At 51.6% G+C, this 18,244-nt stretch overlaps 1 protein-coding gene across 1 annotated transcript; it reads left to right on the forward strand.

The window, feature by feature from the left end:
- The first annotated feature begins 1,710 nt into the window (after positions 1 to 1,710).
- Positions 1,711 to 18,235, forward strand: LOC122368716 (protein tincar-like). The gene is made up of 5 exons (XM_043342928.1): positions 1,711 to 1,947; positions 8,045 to 8,593; positions 11,645 to 12,803; positions 13,144 to 13,297; positions 16,353 to 18,235. Exons 2-5 carry the CDS (start codon positions 8,059 to 8,061, stop codon positions 16,866 to 16,868), a joined length of 2,364 nt encoding a protein of 787 aa, XP_043198863.1. The 5' UTR covers positions 1,711 to 1,947; positions 8,045 to 8,058; the 3' UTR covers positions 16,869 to 18,235.
- Positions 18,236 to 18,244: the final 9 nt, after the last annotated feature.

Below are 18,244 nucleotides of genomic sequence, written 5' to 3' on the forward strand. Positions count from 1 at the left end.
TTCAGCTTAGAGCTCAGTGCATGCTCAAAGTTATGCTACATTAAAATTATGTTGGATGTGTTACGTCAATTCTTCGAACCGTTTCGCCATGATCTAATGCGATGAAATTGGCACTGTTCAATCTGTGAAGTCGCTCTGGGGCCGTGTGGGACCTGTGCCAGTGGCACTGACTAACCCCACGCAGCAGCAGCGTAACACGATGGCCCTCTTACCAGACGGGCGGCCACGGTCAAACAAACCGTAACGCCGAGAGCAATGTGCATAGAACGACAAACATCGGCTGGCGAGCGCGTACCGTAAGGTGGGGCTATTTGAGACAGTGGGGCTATTTGAGACAGTATTTAAAATTGCTATAAAATAAAAACCACTTAAAATTTATGCTTACTTTTTTGCTCAGGCGATTTACTGCTCGATTCCACACCTCCCTGAGCAAAAATATCACACAAAAATCAAACGATCTTCATTTTATAGCGATTTTAAATACTGTCTCAAATAGCCCCACTTTACGGTACCAGTTCTCGGTGGTCAGCCAGTCAGTTTCCACCAGTTTCGTCAAGCCCAGTTATTCACGACCACAGGGTCACCTCGGTTGCTCGGTAACATTCGTCGTCCGCGGTGCGGTGCGGTCTCGTATGAATCACTGGCGTTGGTAGACGATATACTGCACCGCAAAACACTACTGTGCTGCGGCACAGCCTACCCATTCGAAAATGGACGGACGGAGAAATAACGCCGCAAAAACGGATTTATAGTCTATTCCCGCTCGCGAGAGCTGCACTCACAATGCACATCAGATTAGTAGATATTTGGGTGCCATCATAGCTAAATATAGGTACAAATGTTGTAGCTGGCTAAGCACCTTGCTAAAGCACTTCGTTTTTATTATCGCAAATAAGTTACCGAATTCCGGATTAGGAACAATGGCCACTCATACATATATTCAGTCATATTAAAATAATAAGAAGATGAATTGTTGACTGCTCAGTAACGAATCTTAAATTGGCAATCGGAATTATTTTATGACCTTATATAAATCATGCACTAAGGATTCGTTCGAACAAAGAGCCATATTTCCCATTTTAAATTCCTCAAGAAGTGCCGAGTTCGCCCGTTGCTAGGAGCTCATTTTGCTCGACAGCAAGAAGAATCGCTGCTGTCCATCGCGTGCGGCTTGCTACTTCTGTGCCGACCCATGCCAGTCACCTCTGCTCCCCCCTCCCTCCTCCCTTCCAGAGGTCGGTGCGGCGGTTCCCTCCAGGCAGCACTCCACACTGAGTCCACAGTGAGGGCATCAACATGATATTGTCCAGGCCATATCAGCGATGCCCATGCATGGTTAAACGCTGCAAGGATGCCCTCCACCAATCCACGGAGGATTCGATCCATCTTCAGTCCACCCTCCCCCGTTCACCCCGGCCCCGGTATCGAGCCCGCGCCTCCCACGCCGCGGCCCGCTGTCTGTTACGGTGCACCAGCGCGCCCGGCTCACGACCACCATCGACGCTAGTCGATACTCACGGCCGACAACAGCGGCGCCGACTCGGCCCGCCCGGCACGCTCTGACGGACGGGTCGACGGTCCCCGGGGCGATCCCCCCCCCCCCCCCCCGGTGCCACCGGCAGCCACCGGCCGCTCCCGATCGGTGGGCGCATGCGTCGTCGGCCGACGGGCGGTCTGTGTCGGCCGACCGGCTGCAGCGCCGACACATGGTCGGTGCCGACGCGCGGCGGAGAGACGACGCAGGGTCGATGTGCGGCCCCGGGGCTCTGTGACGCGCCGAGAGTGTGCCCCGCGGCGGTGTGTGTCTGTGCAGTGGGATGACGGTTCGGCAGGCGGAGCTCTCTCGTGAGCTGGGGCGCCGCGGTGCCATGCGCTCGCCGGCAGCGTGGTAGCCGGCGCGGCGGCCCAGTCGTGGGACGCCCGGCAGCGATCGATCGAGCGATCACGGTAAGGACAGAGTGGCGGCGTGCGGGCCGACCAGCGTGCTGGACAGGCGCCATGGGGCCTGCCGGCGAGTGCCGCGGGACGCGCGGTCTCACTGTGGGTCGCGGATGCACTCGGCGCGCGCAGAGGTCCTGGCGATTGGTCTCGCTCGGATAGTTTCTCATGTCGAGGGGAGGGGGCGATTTTCCGCACGGTTTAGTGTGCCGTCACGCCACATAATTCGTTGATAGCATGAGCAATAGCATCATGAAGCCAGCCAGACAGAAAGAAGCGGTAGATTGACGGGTCTGAGATCTGACGTATGGCAAATGAAACCAATAGGTATCACCGTGTTCCCATTCAATGTCGTTAAATCTCTGTTAAAAAAACATATTACCTAAATGCGATTACGAATCCCTTGGCTGCTGTGGCTCGGGTATGTATATTGTATACTGTATAGTGTATGGCTTCTTCTCGAAGTATCCTTTTAATATAAAAGCCAAGGCAAATGACGAATGTCACAACTGGTTCCATTATTTCCTCAAATAGAAAGTAGGTACAAGTGAATAATAATATACGCGCCAACGATTGCCGCCTTTCCGTCTCTTTGTGGCTCTTCGTTCAAGAGGAGGACAGATCCGGAAAGTTCCCTCCACTCCTCCACTCATGCCACTCCTACCTCCACTCCTGCCACTTCGGCTAAATATTACATGATTGAGAAACGTTCAACACATTTTTGTAGCCTGGATATAAGTCGTTTTTAGGAAATATTATTTTCTGCAATAGTGTATAATGTCATGTGAGTACAGTTAGTTAGTTTATTGACACTCGATAAAAACATTATACATACAATGAATATGGATAAAACTCAGATGACAGGCGTGTCCACCAAAACACATGACATAGACTTCTATATGTAGGGGAGAGTGGGGTAATTTGGCCGCTTTTTTTAGAAAACGATATAACTTAAAATTGACGACACATTTCTGCATTTTCTTAACGCTGGCAGGTGTCGCATTCATTTTACTTTACTGGACAGAGAACTTGAAATGATAGAGTAATTGCTTATATTGAAATTGTGACGTATTACAAAGGTCTGCAAGGCGGCCAAATTGCCCCACTAGCAGGGTTATTTGGCCGGGGGTGTGGGGCAATTTGGCCGGTGTTAGTTTGCGGTCGGGATTTTCTGTTATATTGCGAGTCAGCTTCAGATTCAGCAATGACGTGTGTCCTATGACGCATTTGCCGCATTTTGGAGGTTGGCTCAGGGGTCACAGGGGTCAAAATAGCCAAATTAGCGGCTCTAGATGCGATCACAGTTTTTTACGAATAACTTTTGAAGTAATCAAGCTAGGCCAAAACTTCGAGTACCATCGTAATTCTCTCGTCAGTCCGCATCGAAAGATATATATGTTGACCTTGAGAAGTCAAGGTCAAAGGTTGACCTCAGGTCACGTTGCATCAGGTCGCTTGACCTCAAGGTCACGTGATTTCAAGGTCATCATGCATATCATTCGATGCGCCTTGGCGAGCTGAACAGAATGAGACCATTTGTGCGGCTGTACCATTTTTATGTAAGGATTTATTAGCAAAAAAACGTTTGGTAACCTTTGATGACGTCACATGCTCTTACAGTTGACCAATCGGAAGTAAGGCATCAAAGTAGTCAAAGTTGGTCATAAATCATGTCATTTATGGTACAATTGACCATGAAAACTCGGCCGTCCCAGCATAGTGACCATGAGCGCACCAGCCAAGTTGCCCCGCTAGTCCCGGCCAATTTACCCCATATTGCCATTCTGAAATTTTTTGTCTATAAAGTCATCGCGGCTTTACAGAATTAGATAAAATTGCTCTTGGAACCGCTGAACACCCCCAAGAATGGCGCTATAATGTCTGAATTCGTTTTTAGCCCAAATACTACATGTTATACAACTTTATAAACAGAAGTAAAAGTTACCATTTTCTAATGAAATTAACGTTTTATTAATTTTGAATAAAACTACGAGGGGCAAAGTTTTGACATTTGTCCTCCAGTTATTTCTACCCATGACAAATGAATGGAGACTAGAGTTATTTCACTCACTTTTATTAGACATCGTACAGGTGGGGGCGGCCAATTTACACCACCGGCCAAATTACCCCACTCTCCCCTACATATGTACTAAAAGGTTGCTTAGAACATAACACATTAAACAAAGCGTCATCGATCAAAACACTCGAACCGATCTAAAACCATGTGACAAAATCTTGCTAAATCTAAAACGCTTCCCTCCATTAGCGCTTCTAAATCCCTAAAATTCAGGTTGGGGAAACTGTCCCTAAAAGCAACAACACATGCCTCTCTGTCTGAATCGCGCCACACATACAAAGCCTCTCATCTGCGGGCAAGCGTGCCCACCCTCCCGTTTCAATTTTAACCCTATTAGTGGCAGGGGGGGTTGTTTTCATCCACCCCTCAGGTTTTTCGGGAATATCTCCGAAACCGCTGAAGCTACGATGCTGAAATTTTCTGACTTTTCCTAAAACTAAATTGGGCACATTCCCTGAAAATTTCAAGTTCATAACTTTACCAAGGGCGGCTCCAGAGCACTGGGAATTGGGGGGTCCTATTCGTGAAGCGAGTCATTTGGGCGATGATCACGATGCTGATGTATTATAACTGTATGCACCAGTTTTATCATGTGATAACATATACAAAGTTATTGTGCATCCTCTTTTGACACGTTTTTGCTATAATAGGCGGATCCAGGCGTCCAAAAAGGGGGGTTATGTTTTACCTCCCAACATAGGTGCCCTGACACCGCCTATGCATGACCAATACAATTGTAGTCGTTCTCTCATAAGAAAATTGTAACATAACAAGACCATTACCACCCTTTTTAGAAACAGTACCAACAAAAACCTTATTTGCTATACTTTTTGTGTACCCCCAATCTCAATGATCTGTATCCGCCTATGATTTTTGAAAATGCATATTTTTAGGATCCATGTGAATTCCTGGTTCATTCTTTATCGATCGGCAAAAGTTGCGTTAAGATTGGTTGAGAAACCTGGCCGTGATAAGCAGTCTAAAATGTATCTGCAATTTGCCCGTTTTTACCCCCCTCAACCCCCCTTTTGACATTTTCTTAATTTTTTTTTTTAGAAATGTAGATCACGTTGAGCGAAGTCGAATGCCGTTTGAATTTTGAAAATCGGCCCGTTAGATCTCGAGATATCAAGGGGGGGTCGTAAACAGCCCCCCCCCTGCCACTAATAGGGGTAGCCAGGAGCCTGCCACTAATAGGGTTAAGCCTATGGGAGCCTAAACGAATTCGAGTAAATGCGGTACGCACATACTCAGGAACATTTTTATCATACATTGGGTGTGGCTTGAGGTGGGGATTAAACTGACAGTATGTGGCTCTTCTCGAAGATGCCGATCCACAAATTCTGGTCTGAGTAGATATCTCGCTAGACTGGCGGCTCAAAAAGACCCAGATTCATATTGCATTACAGCATCAATATACTTCCCAGCCCCTGCGCCTGCTTGTCTCGCTAAATTTAGTGCAAAGAACGCTGAGCTGGTATTAAAGTTTTCACGGGGGGTCAACTTATCGATGAATTTCCTTTGGAAATTCCTTGACAATAGCGGTAGTGCCTGGATATTCTATTTCCGCCAGAACTAAGTCCGTACCTACATGTCTGGTTGCGAACCGACAATAACTGCTTTAGCGCTGACAATATCGGTGAAATAACTGATTTTATGTTGTTGCACAGCCAGCTTTCGCAGCCGTATAACACTGAACTACTGAGGGCACTTTTGAAAACTAGCTTTTTAACCGAAAAGGGAGCCTCTGCGTTTTTCTTAACCCTCGCCCGTATTGGTGTTTTTCCAGCCGAGAACGTATAAGGGGGGGGGGGGGGTCCGTTGGACCCCCCCCTTGCCGTTTCGCCCCTGATCGAGCTAGAGCTTCGCGGAAAAAACGAGCGTGTTGCCCGTGACAAGAGGAAGCCGATGATACCTAATTTTAAGGTCCTAGGTCATTGGTTGACCTTGCAGGTCAGGTCAATGACCCAAAAGTCGGGAAAATCGGGCCTGTTAGAACGTCGTAAAGTGTGGCTGCTACGGGGTTTTTCGGGGTGCTGATCACGAATATCATGTTAGTTTTGATCACAGATGATGTCTTCATGCATTTAGTCCGGGTCGGGTCAGGTCAGGTCAGGTCAACCAGTAGGGGTCCTGCCGGGTATTCCTAGTAGGTGTCAACCGCCTCTGATAGCTTCGTAACATGTTACGAGGGCACCAAAACTACTTCGTAAATGTTCAAATGGTTGCTAAATTCGAATTCAGCTGCAAAAACTGACCTAGAAACATGTAAAACTCGAAAAAGTGTACCGAGGTCCTCAAAGGTCAATGACCTGACTTGACCTTCAGGTGACCTTGACACCCACTCTAACGCATGGGGGCAACATCATATCACATGTTTGAACGCTTGAAACCACGAAAAGACTGCAAACGCGCGGCTAATGCGAGCCGACATACGCCGAATCGCGATTCCGGCCAAACATGGTCTCGAAAAGTAGGTCACAGGTCAAAGGTCATTGGGGTCAGGGTCATGAAATTTTCAGAGTAGATGTATAATTGATTAACGCGAGGGTACTGAAAGTTTCGTCGCGATCGGCCGCTTTTTACGCGAGTTATTCGCGAAAAACCATGGGGGGGGGTCCGTTCGACCCCCCCCCCTATACGGGCGAGGGTTAAGGAAGGAACTGAACTTTATCAGATGGCTCCGTTTGAAATCGATATGCGCTTTAACTTGTTTCTGAAGGGAGGCGATCATTTGATGGTCGCATCCTGAGGTAAAGACTGACGATTGATGGATGGAGGTCATATTCTGCGCATTTCCAAATTCTACACCTTTTGTAGATGTAAGTAGTGAAGTACGTAAAGTATTTCAAGAAAATTTACCCCGCATATACAAGTACATGAGCCATTCCCTTACCCTTTCAAAATGCTTGTCATCTGTGGTCTATGGTCTGAGAACTTCTAGATATATCATGCAATGCATTTCCCATTCGTCAGATTCTTTATATCCACCAGCAAGAGAAGCTCACGCGCGCACGGCGCAGTGCATAATCCGCTCAGAGCCGACACCTACATCACAGTCCCATTACATCTGCGGCATTTACTGTATGCCTGGCCTATTCAAATACATTAGCCAGAGGGGTGTGGTAATAACTGGTGTAAGCAAGTTGACCACGGTCAAAAATGCATTACCAGAATGCACTTCAGCCAACATTTTGGGATGGTCTCGTTCCTAAGTCGGCTAAGAGCTTCGGTCCAGAAAATAAATTTATCGTTGGCATACAGTAAAATACATACCAAACTCGGCCGGTGATAAATTTTCAAGACCTCAGTCCTTACTGATTTTTGAACTCGGCCTTCGGCCTCGTTCAAAAATCCAGTAAGGACCTCGGTCTTGAAAATTTATTTACACCGGCCTCGTTCAGTATTATATATTACTGTCGGCCAACGCCCTGAACGAGTGCGTCAGCGCGCCCGCTCCAGCCCGTTTGGCACATCTGCCCTGTTTACGAGCACCGTCAACGACCGCAACGCCGCTAGAACAATGGCCCAAGAACGTTGAACCCACTTTTACTCAGATTAACCGGGATGGATAAAATTACTCAGTGTCGCACAAAGACCATGAATGAGCGCTTCAGCCGTTTATTATAGTTATGACCCTGTGATGAAAAAGGAAGAATTTTTTTTTTTTTTAAGGGAATGAGTATGTAGAAATACATAGTAGGTATAGAAGCAAATAAACCGTTAAACGCTGCTAAATGGTACGACGCAGCTATCTGTGTGGGACTAATTAGAACGACATCCGACAACAATTAGACGAAAAACGGCTGATGCACTTCGATCCTAAAAGTGGTTAACTTATCATGATAACACGAGCCATGTATGGAAGCGTTTGTAATGTCTATAAGAACACACTCAGATTATAAATCTCCTTATTGCAGGGCTAGTTAAGTGTTCTTGCGTGTCAGCAATCGGCCGTGTCGAATTACGTGCGGCGCGTCACGTGCCACGAGTGCTACATCGCGTGAGTCGCCCAATCTCTCCCCACAGATTCGCGTGCTGCCATGTCTGAGTCGGCGTCGGACGCCGGCGCGGCTGACGCGGCGGCGGCGGGGGCGGCGGCGGAGGCGGAGACCACGCCGCCGCGCCGGCCCTGCTGTCGGTGTCACACCACCAGCCTCTGGTCGGTCTGGTACGGCGCGGCCGTGCTCGCCGGCACCACCTACCTCGTCTACCAGGCCGGCACGCGCTTCCTCACGTGCACGCGGCTGGCGTGGCGCGGCGGTGAGCGGCCCTTCTGGGAGCTGAACTCGTACATGGCGCTGGTGGGCGGCGCCGTGGTGCTGCTCCCCTTCCTGCTGGCCGCCAGCTGCTTCCGCATGGGTAACCTGGCCAACGACGGCGTCCGGCTGGGCGCGCACGTGACGGCGTGCTCGCGCGACACGAGCGGCGCCGTGTGGGCCGACACGTGGCTGCGGCGCGCCTGGGTGCACGGCGGGCCCACGGCCGCCTTCCTGCACCTGGTCACGGCCATGTTCCTGCTGCTGCCGCGACTCATCCTGGAGGCCAAACTGATCGACGCCGGATATTTGGACTCAGGTGAGAGATGAACAGTGATAAAGAACTGACAGTTGTTGCGGAAAGTAATAATGTGAATATGTCGTTAGTAGATACCCTTAAAAAGTAGGTTTCGGATTTAGGTGGTCATTACTAGACAGGCGCGGATACAAGGGGGGGGGGCCATGGGGGCCATGGCCCCCCCCCCTTGGCCGATTTTTTTTCAAAAATAAAATAAAAAGTTAAAAAGTTAAAAAGCTGAAAAGGGGGCCTCCTGAAAATAAAGTGGCCGAAATCCGATGAGTTTTTTTTTTTAACCTACCCACTTAGTTATTTCTTAGAAGACTAGCTGAGAAGACTTCTTTGTTAGAAGATTGGTAAAGCTTTTCATAACTTGGAGGTCTCTTATACTCACAGAGATGACCACTTTTACAGGGCCTCCTAACCTGCACAGAGGGCCTCCAAGCCTGCACAGATGTTGAGATGTTGCCTGAACAGCTAGATAAGCTCAATAGACGCAGTTTTTTTTTTGGGGGGGGGCCCAACAAGTGGGAAGATGGGGCCTCCAACAGGTGGGATTATGGGGGGGGGCCTCCTGGTTTCTAATGGCCCCTCCCTTGGAGATTTTCTGGATCCGCCCCTGTTACTAGATATTTTGGCATCATCCTTATCAGCACAACATTAAGCCTTTCTTTCTCTCTGCTTGCCTAATGCCTCCCTTATTCTCAGCAGTCAGCACATCCAACTCTAGGGCAGAATGTAATGCTTGAGAAACGTCACGGGTGCGGTCGCAAACAATGGAAACGTTTACGGAATCGATGCGCAGGATAGAACTTAAATACTGAGTAAGGTTTCCGAATCTTTTAATCCACTTCCCTCGCCTACCTATGCTTAAATGCCCCTGGGACAGACGGTGCAGTACGTAAGGTAAGCCATCCGCCGCCGCACTCGGTTAGTGGCATTTGTTCGGCACCGGAAGGTAGACTAGCCCGCAATACAAGCACGCATTGCGGCACAGCATGCATTCAGTTACCAGCTCTCGGCGTTCAGCCAACACGAACGCTCGTTAGGCTCGTGAGCCGTAAGCCCACGGGATCACTTCTTGAAATTCATTGGTTGGGCTCTTATGGTCAACTTAAGGATGCCAAAGTCATTCTTGCTCTGCAGTGCTGTATGAATGTTAAAATGCTCTTCAGTAATTGGTAGGGCTCGGGACCAACCAGGTTTGTAAAAACGATACCAGTGCGTAAGCCCTGCCTGACAAGGCCTTACGGGTATCGAAGGCGGAAGGTGTTAATTGTCACACCTGAGAAACTTAATTGGCGTTTCCATTCCCTGTTCAATGTGTTCGGCCCATCCATAGCTCAGTATTTCCTTGGTATGTAACTACCTGGAGGCTGGAGCATCGGATTTCCAGCTATGAGAGCCCGAATTCGAGTCGTTCCAGCGCTCGATACATCCGACTCCTGACGAGTGACGGGCATGGTCGGCGCTCGGTGGAAACAATCACTGCCTGTTGATGTCAGTGAGTGGTACGGATCCGGGATCAGGCAAGCACACATGATTTTTGAATGGGGGTGGCACGACCTGCAAACTGGGCCACCATGCCGAAGAGTCCTAGGCCCCACGCCAACTGAGGGCCCTTTGAGGCCTTCTGAGGCAATTTGACGCCAGATGAGGGCCCTTTGAGGCCTTTTGAGGGTCGTCGTAATTTTACCTCTATCACCTCCCCTCTCTGACTGCGCTACTGGGCATGGCATGGACTCATATGGGCCTGCTGGGGTCCGAGATGTCTTTTTATTTAGAAGATGTCTCCCGGTCTTTTTATCATTATTTCGGCTCATTTTTAGACGGTCTTTAACGTTTTACAGATTAGGGGCCCATTTAAGGACCATTGAGGCGGTCTAGCTTAGACAGCCTTTAATGCCCCCCTTCCCACCCCCAGTTCCAATGGGAGGGGCACGGGCCCGTGTGCCCCCCCCCCCCATGTGTGCGCCCTTGGACTACGGATCATGTTAGGTTATGCGGACAAACTTAAGTCCGCTAATTCAAACGATGAATGTTGGAATTCATTCATCGGTCCATAATCCGCGTATTCAACACATTGGTACTAAATTGAAAAAAAAAAAATCATCAGTAGCGGCCCGGCCCGGCCCGGCCCGGGCTAGGCAACGTATTGGGAGTCTGAGTCATGATAAGCTTTACCTAGGTGACAAATCTCTAAATATAAGTCATTTGATTTATTGTAACACCACATCATCCTAATCAGTGATGTAATTTTCCTAAAATGATTGTGGGTACCCAGCTGTAGGGGCGCCAGGCCGTTTTGGGGCGCAATGGATATTCTTAATGTGGGAGCCTAAATTACACCGAATTTAATAACATTGCTAGCCGAAGGGCGCTTTAAGTGACATGTAAATACCTACACGGTTAAAAGAGTAAAGTGACCGGAAGGCGTTAAAAAAAAAAAATGTAGAGGGGCGCCATCCAGTAGGAGGGGCGCCAGACGGTTATGAAGGCGCCGTGAGACCATGAAAAGGGCGCCATTCTCCTAGAAGGGCGCCGAGTAATTGAATTGAAAACGCTACGTGGTCCAAGGGCGCTGAGAGGCCAGAAGGGCGCGGCAGTCAGTAATGCTAAGCTGGTGGGGACGTATAGGGGCGCCAGACGGTGACGAGCGCGCCGTGAGACCATGGAAAGGGCGTCATTCTCCTAGAAGGGCGCCACACAGTCGAGGGATGCACGGTGGACAGAGACATAAGGGCGCGAGACGGTCAGGAGGGCGCCGTTGAGAATGGCGCGGTGCTGTCAAAAGGGCGCCATTCTCCCAGAAGGGCGCCGAGTGATTATAAACGCTAGATTATCCAGGAACGCCAGACGGTCAGGAGGACGCCGCTAGAGCATGCGAAGGGCGCCGTGCTCTTGAAAGGACGCTTGCAGCTTTGTAAAAGACTTGTGAGTGCATTTTCATCATTGTGGGGGCATAATTCAGGATTGTGGGTGCATCTGCCCCCACAAACAGATATAAAATTACACTCCTGATCCTAATCAAACACGAATTCGCGTTAACCCTCACCGACCCTTCTGTTTCAGATCGAGTCTGGTCGGGCACTCTGGACCATCTGCTGGGCGCGGGCAGCCAACCCACGCTAGTCTTCACTCCGACCGATAACAGGTCGTTCGTAGCACCACCTTCATCCTCATCGTCCCCAACGGCGGCGGCGTGGGCGTCCGTGTCGGCGCCGGCGGACGCGGCCGACTCGCGCCGGGCGGCCGGCCAGATCGCGCGCCAGTTCGGCCCGGCCAGCGCGCCCGGCGGCGAGCTCGTCAACTACGCCTGCGCGCTGCTCGTCTTCGGACTGCAGTACGCCAGCTGCTTCTGGAGCGGCAACAAGTGCTTCGGCCTGCTGTTCTCGGCGCACAACGTGGTCACGGCGGCGGTGAGCCTGGCCGCCTGGGAGGGGTTCGCCGTGCTGTACCGGCTGCACGCGGTGGGCTCGGGCGAGCTGAGCGGCGCGCGGCGCCACCTGCTGCTCGACACGCCGACCACGGCGGCGCTGTACCTGCTGACGGCGGCGCTGCTGCTGGCCTCCACGTCCGTACTCTATCTGTACGGTTACCACAAGTACCGACTGTACCTGGTGCGCCAGAGACAGCGCTACGAGCTGGAGGTGCCCGCCCGCCGGCCGGCGCTCGGGTACGCGTCCCACTGCGCGGCGCTGCTGCTGCTGGCCGCCGCCGCCGGCTGCCAGGGCCCGCTGGTGCACGACCTGGCGCTGGTGACGCGCGCCGGCCGCGGCAGCGCCGCGCTGGTCTGCTGCGCCGCGCTGGTGCTCCACCTGCTGCTCTGGGTGCTGCTCTGGCTGCTGCTCTCCGTCAAACACCGCTGGACGTTCAAACTGCGCGTGGTGCTGGGCCGCGCGCACCTGCGCTCCGCCGAGCAGATCAAGCTGGTGCACGAGGTGGAGGTGTGCCAGCGGCGCGCGGCCGCCGACCGGGCCGACGGCCAGCCGGCGCCGCTGCTGGTGGTCAGCGCTGGCCGCGTGGCCGCCGTGGCCGACCCGGCCGTGCGGCACAACATCAGCGAGCTGGTGCGCGGCCACGTGCAGGGCCGCCGCCAGCGCTGGGAGCAGGAGGAGGTGTACTGGCACAAGCCGAGCCTGCCGACGCCGCAGCCGTCTCCGGAGTCGGAGGTGGCCGGCTGGAGCAGCCAGCGCCGGCCGCAGCCCGCCGCCGAGAGCAAACACAAACGGTGAGTCGGCGCAACCACAGGGAACTGACCAAGAGTAGGTGACTGTAGGAGCCCGATGTTATTTGTGAATGAAGGACCATTCCGTTTAACCCTTGGCATCATTCGTTTCATTCACTACTGTATAGTAGGTATAGGTAAAAGAAGACAAGCCACAGTAATTTTTATTAGCTCCGTGGCTTTGCCGGCTCGGCTCAATGTGGCTCGCTCGTTGAACTCAAACTCAACTGGTATAATTGATGTTCAGTATGCATTAATTCGTCGACGTGTCCGCTGGAGCCCGTTTGGCCGGATAGCGTTCAATCTGGCGGCCGAGTTTAATGACGGCGTCTATCCGTCCCAGGGGGCACTCTCGCAAACTGTCGTCGGCGCGCGCCGCCATGCCGGACACCGAGGTCACTGACCTCCGAACCCCGGACCTGACCGACACCGAGGACGACGACCTGGCCACCAACGCCAACCAGAACAGCTCGCATCTGCACCACAGCAAGGCGCGGGTCAGTGCTAGCTAATTCTAAACGCGGGTCAGTGCTAGTTAATTCCGCGCGCGGTTCAAGTTTGGTCCTCTTGGCTTACAGCTGCTCCGGGTACAAGGTAGGTATATTTTGCGGTGAAACGTGCTTGCAATGCTAATGTAGGCCTGAAAGTTAGCCTCCTGCCTGCTAGTGCCAAGGACATTGGAGTTTCCCGGAAGTTTAACGGGCCATGGGCTGGCGGGCAATTATGCCTACCAGAACGTAAGCACATGTATTGAAGTGCCTATAGGCCCTACTTCAATATAGGAACTTAACCATTTCAGCAGATATCTGCAATATGCGTGTATAGTTATAAAAGTGACATTACGCGACTAGGCTTGCCCGATTCGAACAATGCGTAAACGGCTACCCCTTGGACAAGCACACTGATCGGCGCATTAGCCCGCGCCCTGCCGGGCGACGCGCCCTGATGGGGAGCATTTTGGCCCCCCACCCCTAAGATCCCAAGAACCACGCAACATAGCGACAAGCAGCAAACGGTGTTGGATAGCCCCAACGGTGACCTACCTTGTGGTGACCCAATTTCATTGACCTAAGTCAAACCGATGACGTCACAGGTCAGGTCAAATGTCGAATTTTCATCGAATTTTCACCGTTGCCTTTCAAGAAATGTGTTGTAAAATCGAGCATATTATTGAACATCTTCTGTATGGAATTGTCATTCAAACACGTATTTTGATATATGAGGTCACTAATACCAGGTCAGGTCACAGCGTTCAGGTCACTGAGGGTCACAATACGAAAGTGTCGGGTGATACATGTTTTATGGTCCATTTTACTCATCGCAAATGCGATTATGTGGGTCAGGCCACCTTTAGGGCCAGTTAAGCTTATGTTCTGGTGTAGGTCAAGTCAAGGTCAGGTCAAATTAGGTCAAATTTCAAACTTGATATTTTGCATAAAATGGGTGTCGATTCGATGCAGCTCGTCACGGGGAGTCAAATGGTGGTCTTTGTTTTACGCTACGTGGTCTGGAATGGAAAAAAAGATTGAAAATTTGACGTTATCAATTTTAATCAGTTTTTTCGCTATAAGTTGGACAAAGAAGGAGGTATCGATTTTGTTTTGTTGGGTTAGGCCCTTTCGGTCTGGCAATACCATTTCAGAGCCGGGAGGATGATAGGATAAAGGGGGAGACATTGGTCTGGGCAGGCATCCTAGTGAGTCGCCAGGGCTGAGCCCGTCCAGAGGACAGGCCACCCAGCCCCAAGGCACTCACTGCACCCGGCTACGGGGTGCGCTCCCTCGGGAGCAGCGGTGCCGCTCCAAGGGAGCAGCCCGCATGAGATAAAGTTGCCTGTCCAGCCCGGAGGGGGGTTGCGGCGTGGAGGAGAAGGACTTCTGTATCCTGAGGATAGAAGCACGGAACGGTCGGAACGTCATCAAGGGTAGGGGCTATTACACATGTTTCGTTTTTTTTCGAAATTCATAAAACTTTTGGGATTTGTTTGCTATTATGTACATCCAAAAATTACTTTTTTATTTTGGGGGGTCAACATCACAAAACTATGAAAATCAGAGATAGCAGGTTTGTAGCGCCGTCTATTCTCCACACGACCACATAAAAAACTTTGAAGTTGCTTGTTAGCTGTAGCTTTTGTGAGCGTTTCCTGATTTCCTGATTTTAGCTCTTTTTTTTGTAGAACATGACCTCAGTTTGACTTCAACAACTCCTGACCTAAGGTGACCTATGACTTGAAATCTTGTATGAAGGTGTCAAATTCATGTCTCGGAAGGTACTGAAAATTTGGCGGCGCTGTGCGCCACCGTTTTCTCTAATCAAGAAAAACCACAGGGGGTGGGAGGGCAAAATCAGGGCGCGGGCTAAGATCTACGGTAGGTATGTACGCTTTTACGCCTCAGCGACCAACAGCTCGACATTTTAATATTGACTTATGGACGGGCGACGGCTCTCATACGTTAGTCGAGCTCAACCAGTCTCCTTATAAAGCTTAGGAAAAGCGCGTGGCTGGGTCGTAATCACTCGTAAGTAATGAGTAGATAAATGTATCACGCCAGAATGCTCTCTCATTGATCAAAATTGGAGCTTGCTGAAACTGCGGCAAATAACTCTCGCTAATAACTATGCACTTTATAGATACATATTTGTTGAGAACTGGTGCCAGTAAGGGCTAAAGGCTTAGAGGTCACACAGGCTGAATAATGTTGCAGTCTGATCGATCTACGTAGTTCGGAAAATCGCGGAACATCCGCTCTGCCTTCCCAGGCGGGATTCGCTCCCCGACTAGTGCCTCCAATCCGACAGCATGAGTCCAATGTCCACGGGCCAGAGACTGGATGGCGCGATACGTGTGTGAATGACGCTGCCAGCTGCTCGATCTCCCATGGACGTGAAAAGCGGTATGGCCTCGTAAATAAAACCCGGGGGAATGGAATGAAACGAAGCTGCGAACGTCATTCAAACGTCAAATCTAGTCCGATCCACTGCCCGTCATCTGAACACGCCGTATAATCGATGAAGGGCGAGTTTCCCGTCCTATCACTAACCGTGTCAATACCCAGTTCCTGGGAGCTGGCTGATGGGCGGCGGCAGACGCGCCGCGCCACTCTAACCACTATCGACGATTGTCCAATACCGGCGCGGCCGATAACCTTTGGTAGCTCCGGCCGCGCCATTTGTCGATATTAGGCCACGGTTGGCCCGTCGCGCGACGTGTCCCGGTGATACTGCGCCAGCGACCCGGGACAGATGTCCGCCGGAATGTCGAGCTCAGCGGCAGCCGTCTCGGGCTGCTCCGGAGAGGGGGGTGGACAGAGGCGGGACCGGAGCTTTTAGCCGGGAACGGTTCCGTGCACTGTTTAAGTTCGTAACTGTGAGGCAGTTTAGGGTGAAATAAATGTTCTGCAAATAACGCACCGGTCCCAGCATCAAAAACAAACTTTCAAGACATACCTAAATAACCCCTTAATAACATGAGTATCTGAGAACCCTCTAGTACGTGTGAGTTATGTATCTCATGAGTATGTCTCGTATCTGACGCCAGCCTCGTTGCAGGACCAGGTGCGCGGCCCGCAGTACGCCTCTCTGGGCGACACGGCTCGCGGCGACCCCACCTCCCCGCCCAGCGACCGGTCGGCGCCGGGCAGCGACCGGTGCGGGGACGACGGAGCGTCGGCGGGCGCGCACCGCAGCCCGGCCGGAGCGGCCGCCGAGCCGGCGCCGCCGCTGCCGCTGCCGCTACAGAAGCTGACAGCGTCGCCGGGCCGGGCGTGCATGTCGCTGCAGCGCGTGCCGCCGCCGACGGTGCCGGTGGCGCCGCTGAGCGCCAGCCACTCGACGCTGCCGCCGCGGCTGGGCCAGGCGGCGCCGGCGCGCGCCGTGCAGCCCTTCTACTGCGCCGACACGGTGGTGATCCGGCGGCAGACGAGCGCCGCCGCCGGCCGCCGGCACGACTCGGCGCTGGGCTCGTTCGGCACCCACCCGGCGCCGCAGCCGTCGGCGGCCGGCGTCCGCATCTCCGAGCCGCCCGCGTACAGAAACACGGCCGGACTGGTCGGCTCGTGCGGCTAAACTGGCCATCACCGAGCCGGGCTAAACTGAACACTCTAAGCCTACCAGCCCGAGCAGGCTGGCCGACGCCCGTATCAGCAGAAATAGCTGTGCTGTGAACTTCGCACAAAAGCACACTGGCCAACCGACACAAGTTTACTCTAGTCTTAGAGCATCCTCTGCAGAGTTGTGAGTAGCTGCCATAAGTTTCCGGGCGTCTCGCGTCGAATTCGGAGCCGCTATTGTCCAGTGCTGGGCGTCATAAGTTAGCTACAACATGTTTTCACGGGTCGGCCGATAACCCTCCGCCAGCAGGTGCGTTCAATTCGCTGCAGCGTTTCTGTACCGTGCAATTAACGCGCTCTTCAAGAGCGGCGTGCGCTCCTGGCGCCATATCTGCAGTGTTGTGCTGTGTTGTCGGTGTTCGGTGTAACTGACACTGCCAGAAGGGGCGCGCCGCGCCACATATCGACAAGGCAACCATATCGAGAGAACCGCATACTCAAGAGAGGAGCCTTCGATACTGGCATATCCGTACTAGGGCAGACATGAGCGCGAGATCCGACTAGCCTAGCAGCCCTTGTCGAACCTGAATCACTCACCAGCATATCCCGTCTTAGTTATAGTCTACTCGTAGAGCAGCTGGCGGCAATCAGTAGACACTGCTGCAGTAACTGTGGCACTGCATTGACTCGGTGACCTTTTCAATCACTGGGCACCGGAGGGGCGTTCGTTGCCTGTCCGTTCAGCAGAGCTGCTACTCATCCGGCACTGTTTTATTCAGTTTCCCGGCACACAGTCACCGTTTGAAATAAGATCGCGACATTACAATGACTCAACTTCAGACTCGAAGCCTTGCAAGTGTGTGTACCTGCCCCGCAGCAGGGCCAATTTTATTTGCCGATTATTTCGTTCCCCTATGCTCTACCACAAAACTATGCAATGACAACGATGACCTTTGATACTGAAATGTCTGAAAGACTGAATAGAGAGCAACTCCATCCCAACACCACATTTTAAATGGCCTTAAGGCCGTCAGTGTGGCGAAAGCAATCAACTCGGCACGTGCACTGAATTATCACAAGACACACAAGATGATCATTTCATTTTTCTGCGATGAGGTAGGGAACGCACGACGAAGGGTAGCGGACGACATTTGTGGTGCATCGGTGTTTGTACGTGTTTGTGTAATTGTTCACGGGTGTCAAACGCGTCGCGTGTCTTACACTTCCTATTTTCAGTGCTTTTGTTGGCTGTGTACGGTTTGTGACCTTTAAATATTTGCGTTCGCTTAATTTTGCAAACAGTAAATGTTATGCATTTTATCTAATTACTACTACCGTCAGACTAGCATTTATACAGCGGAGTGAAAGTTTATGTAAAATAAATGTGAAGAT

This window comes from Amphibalanus amphitrite, unplaced genomic scaffold (assembly GCF_019059575.1).
Source record: "Amphibalanus amphitrite isolate SeventyFive unplaced genomic scaffold, NRLGWU_Aamphi_draft 000032F_arrow, whole genome shotgun sequence".
Lineage (NCBI taxonomy): Eukaryota > Metazoa > Arthropoda > Thecostraca > Balanomorpha > Balanidae > Amphibalanus > Amphibalanus amphitrite.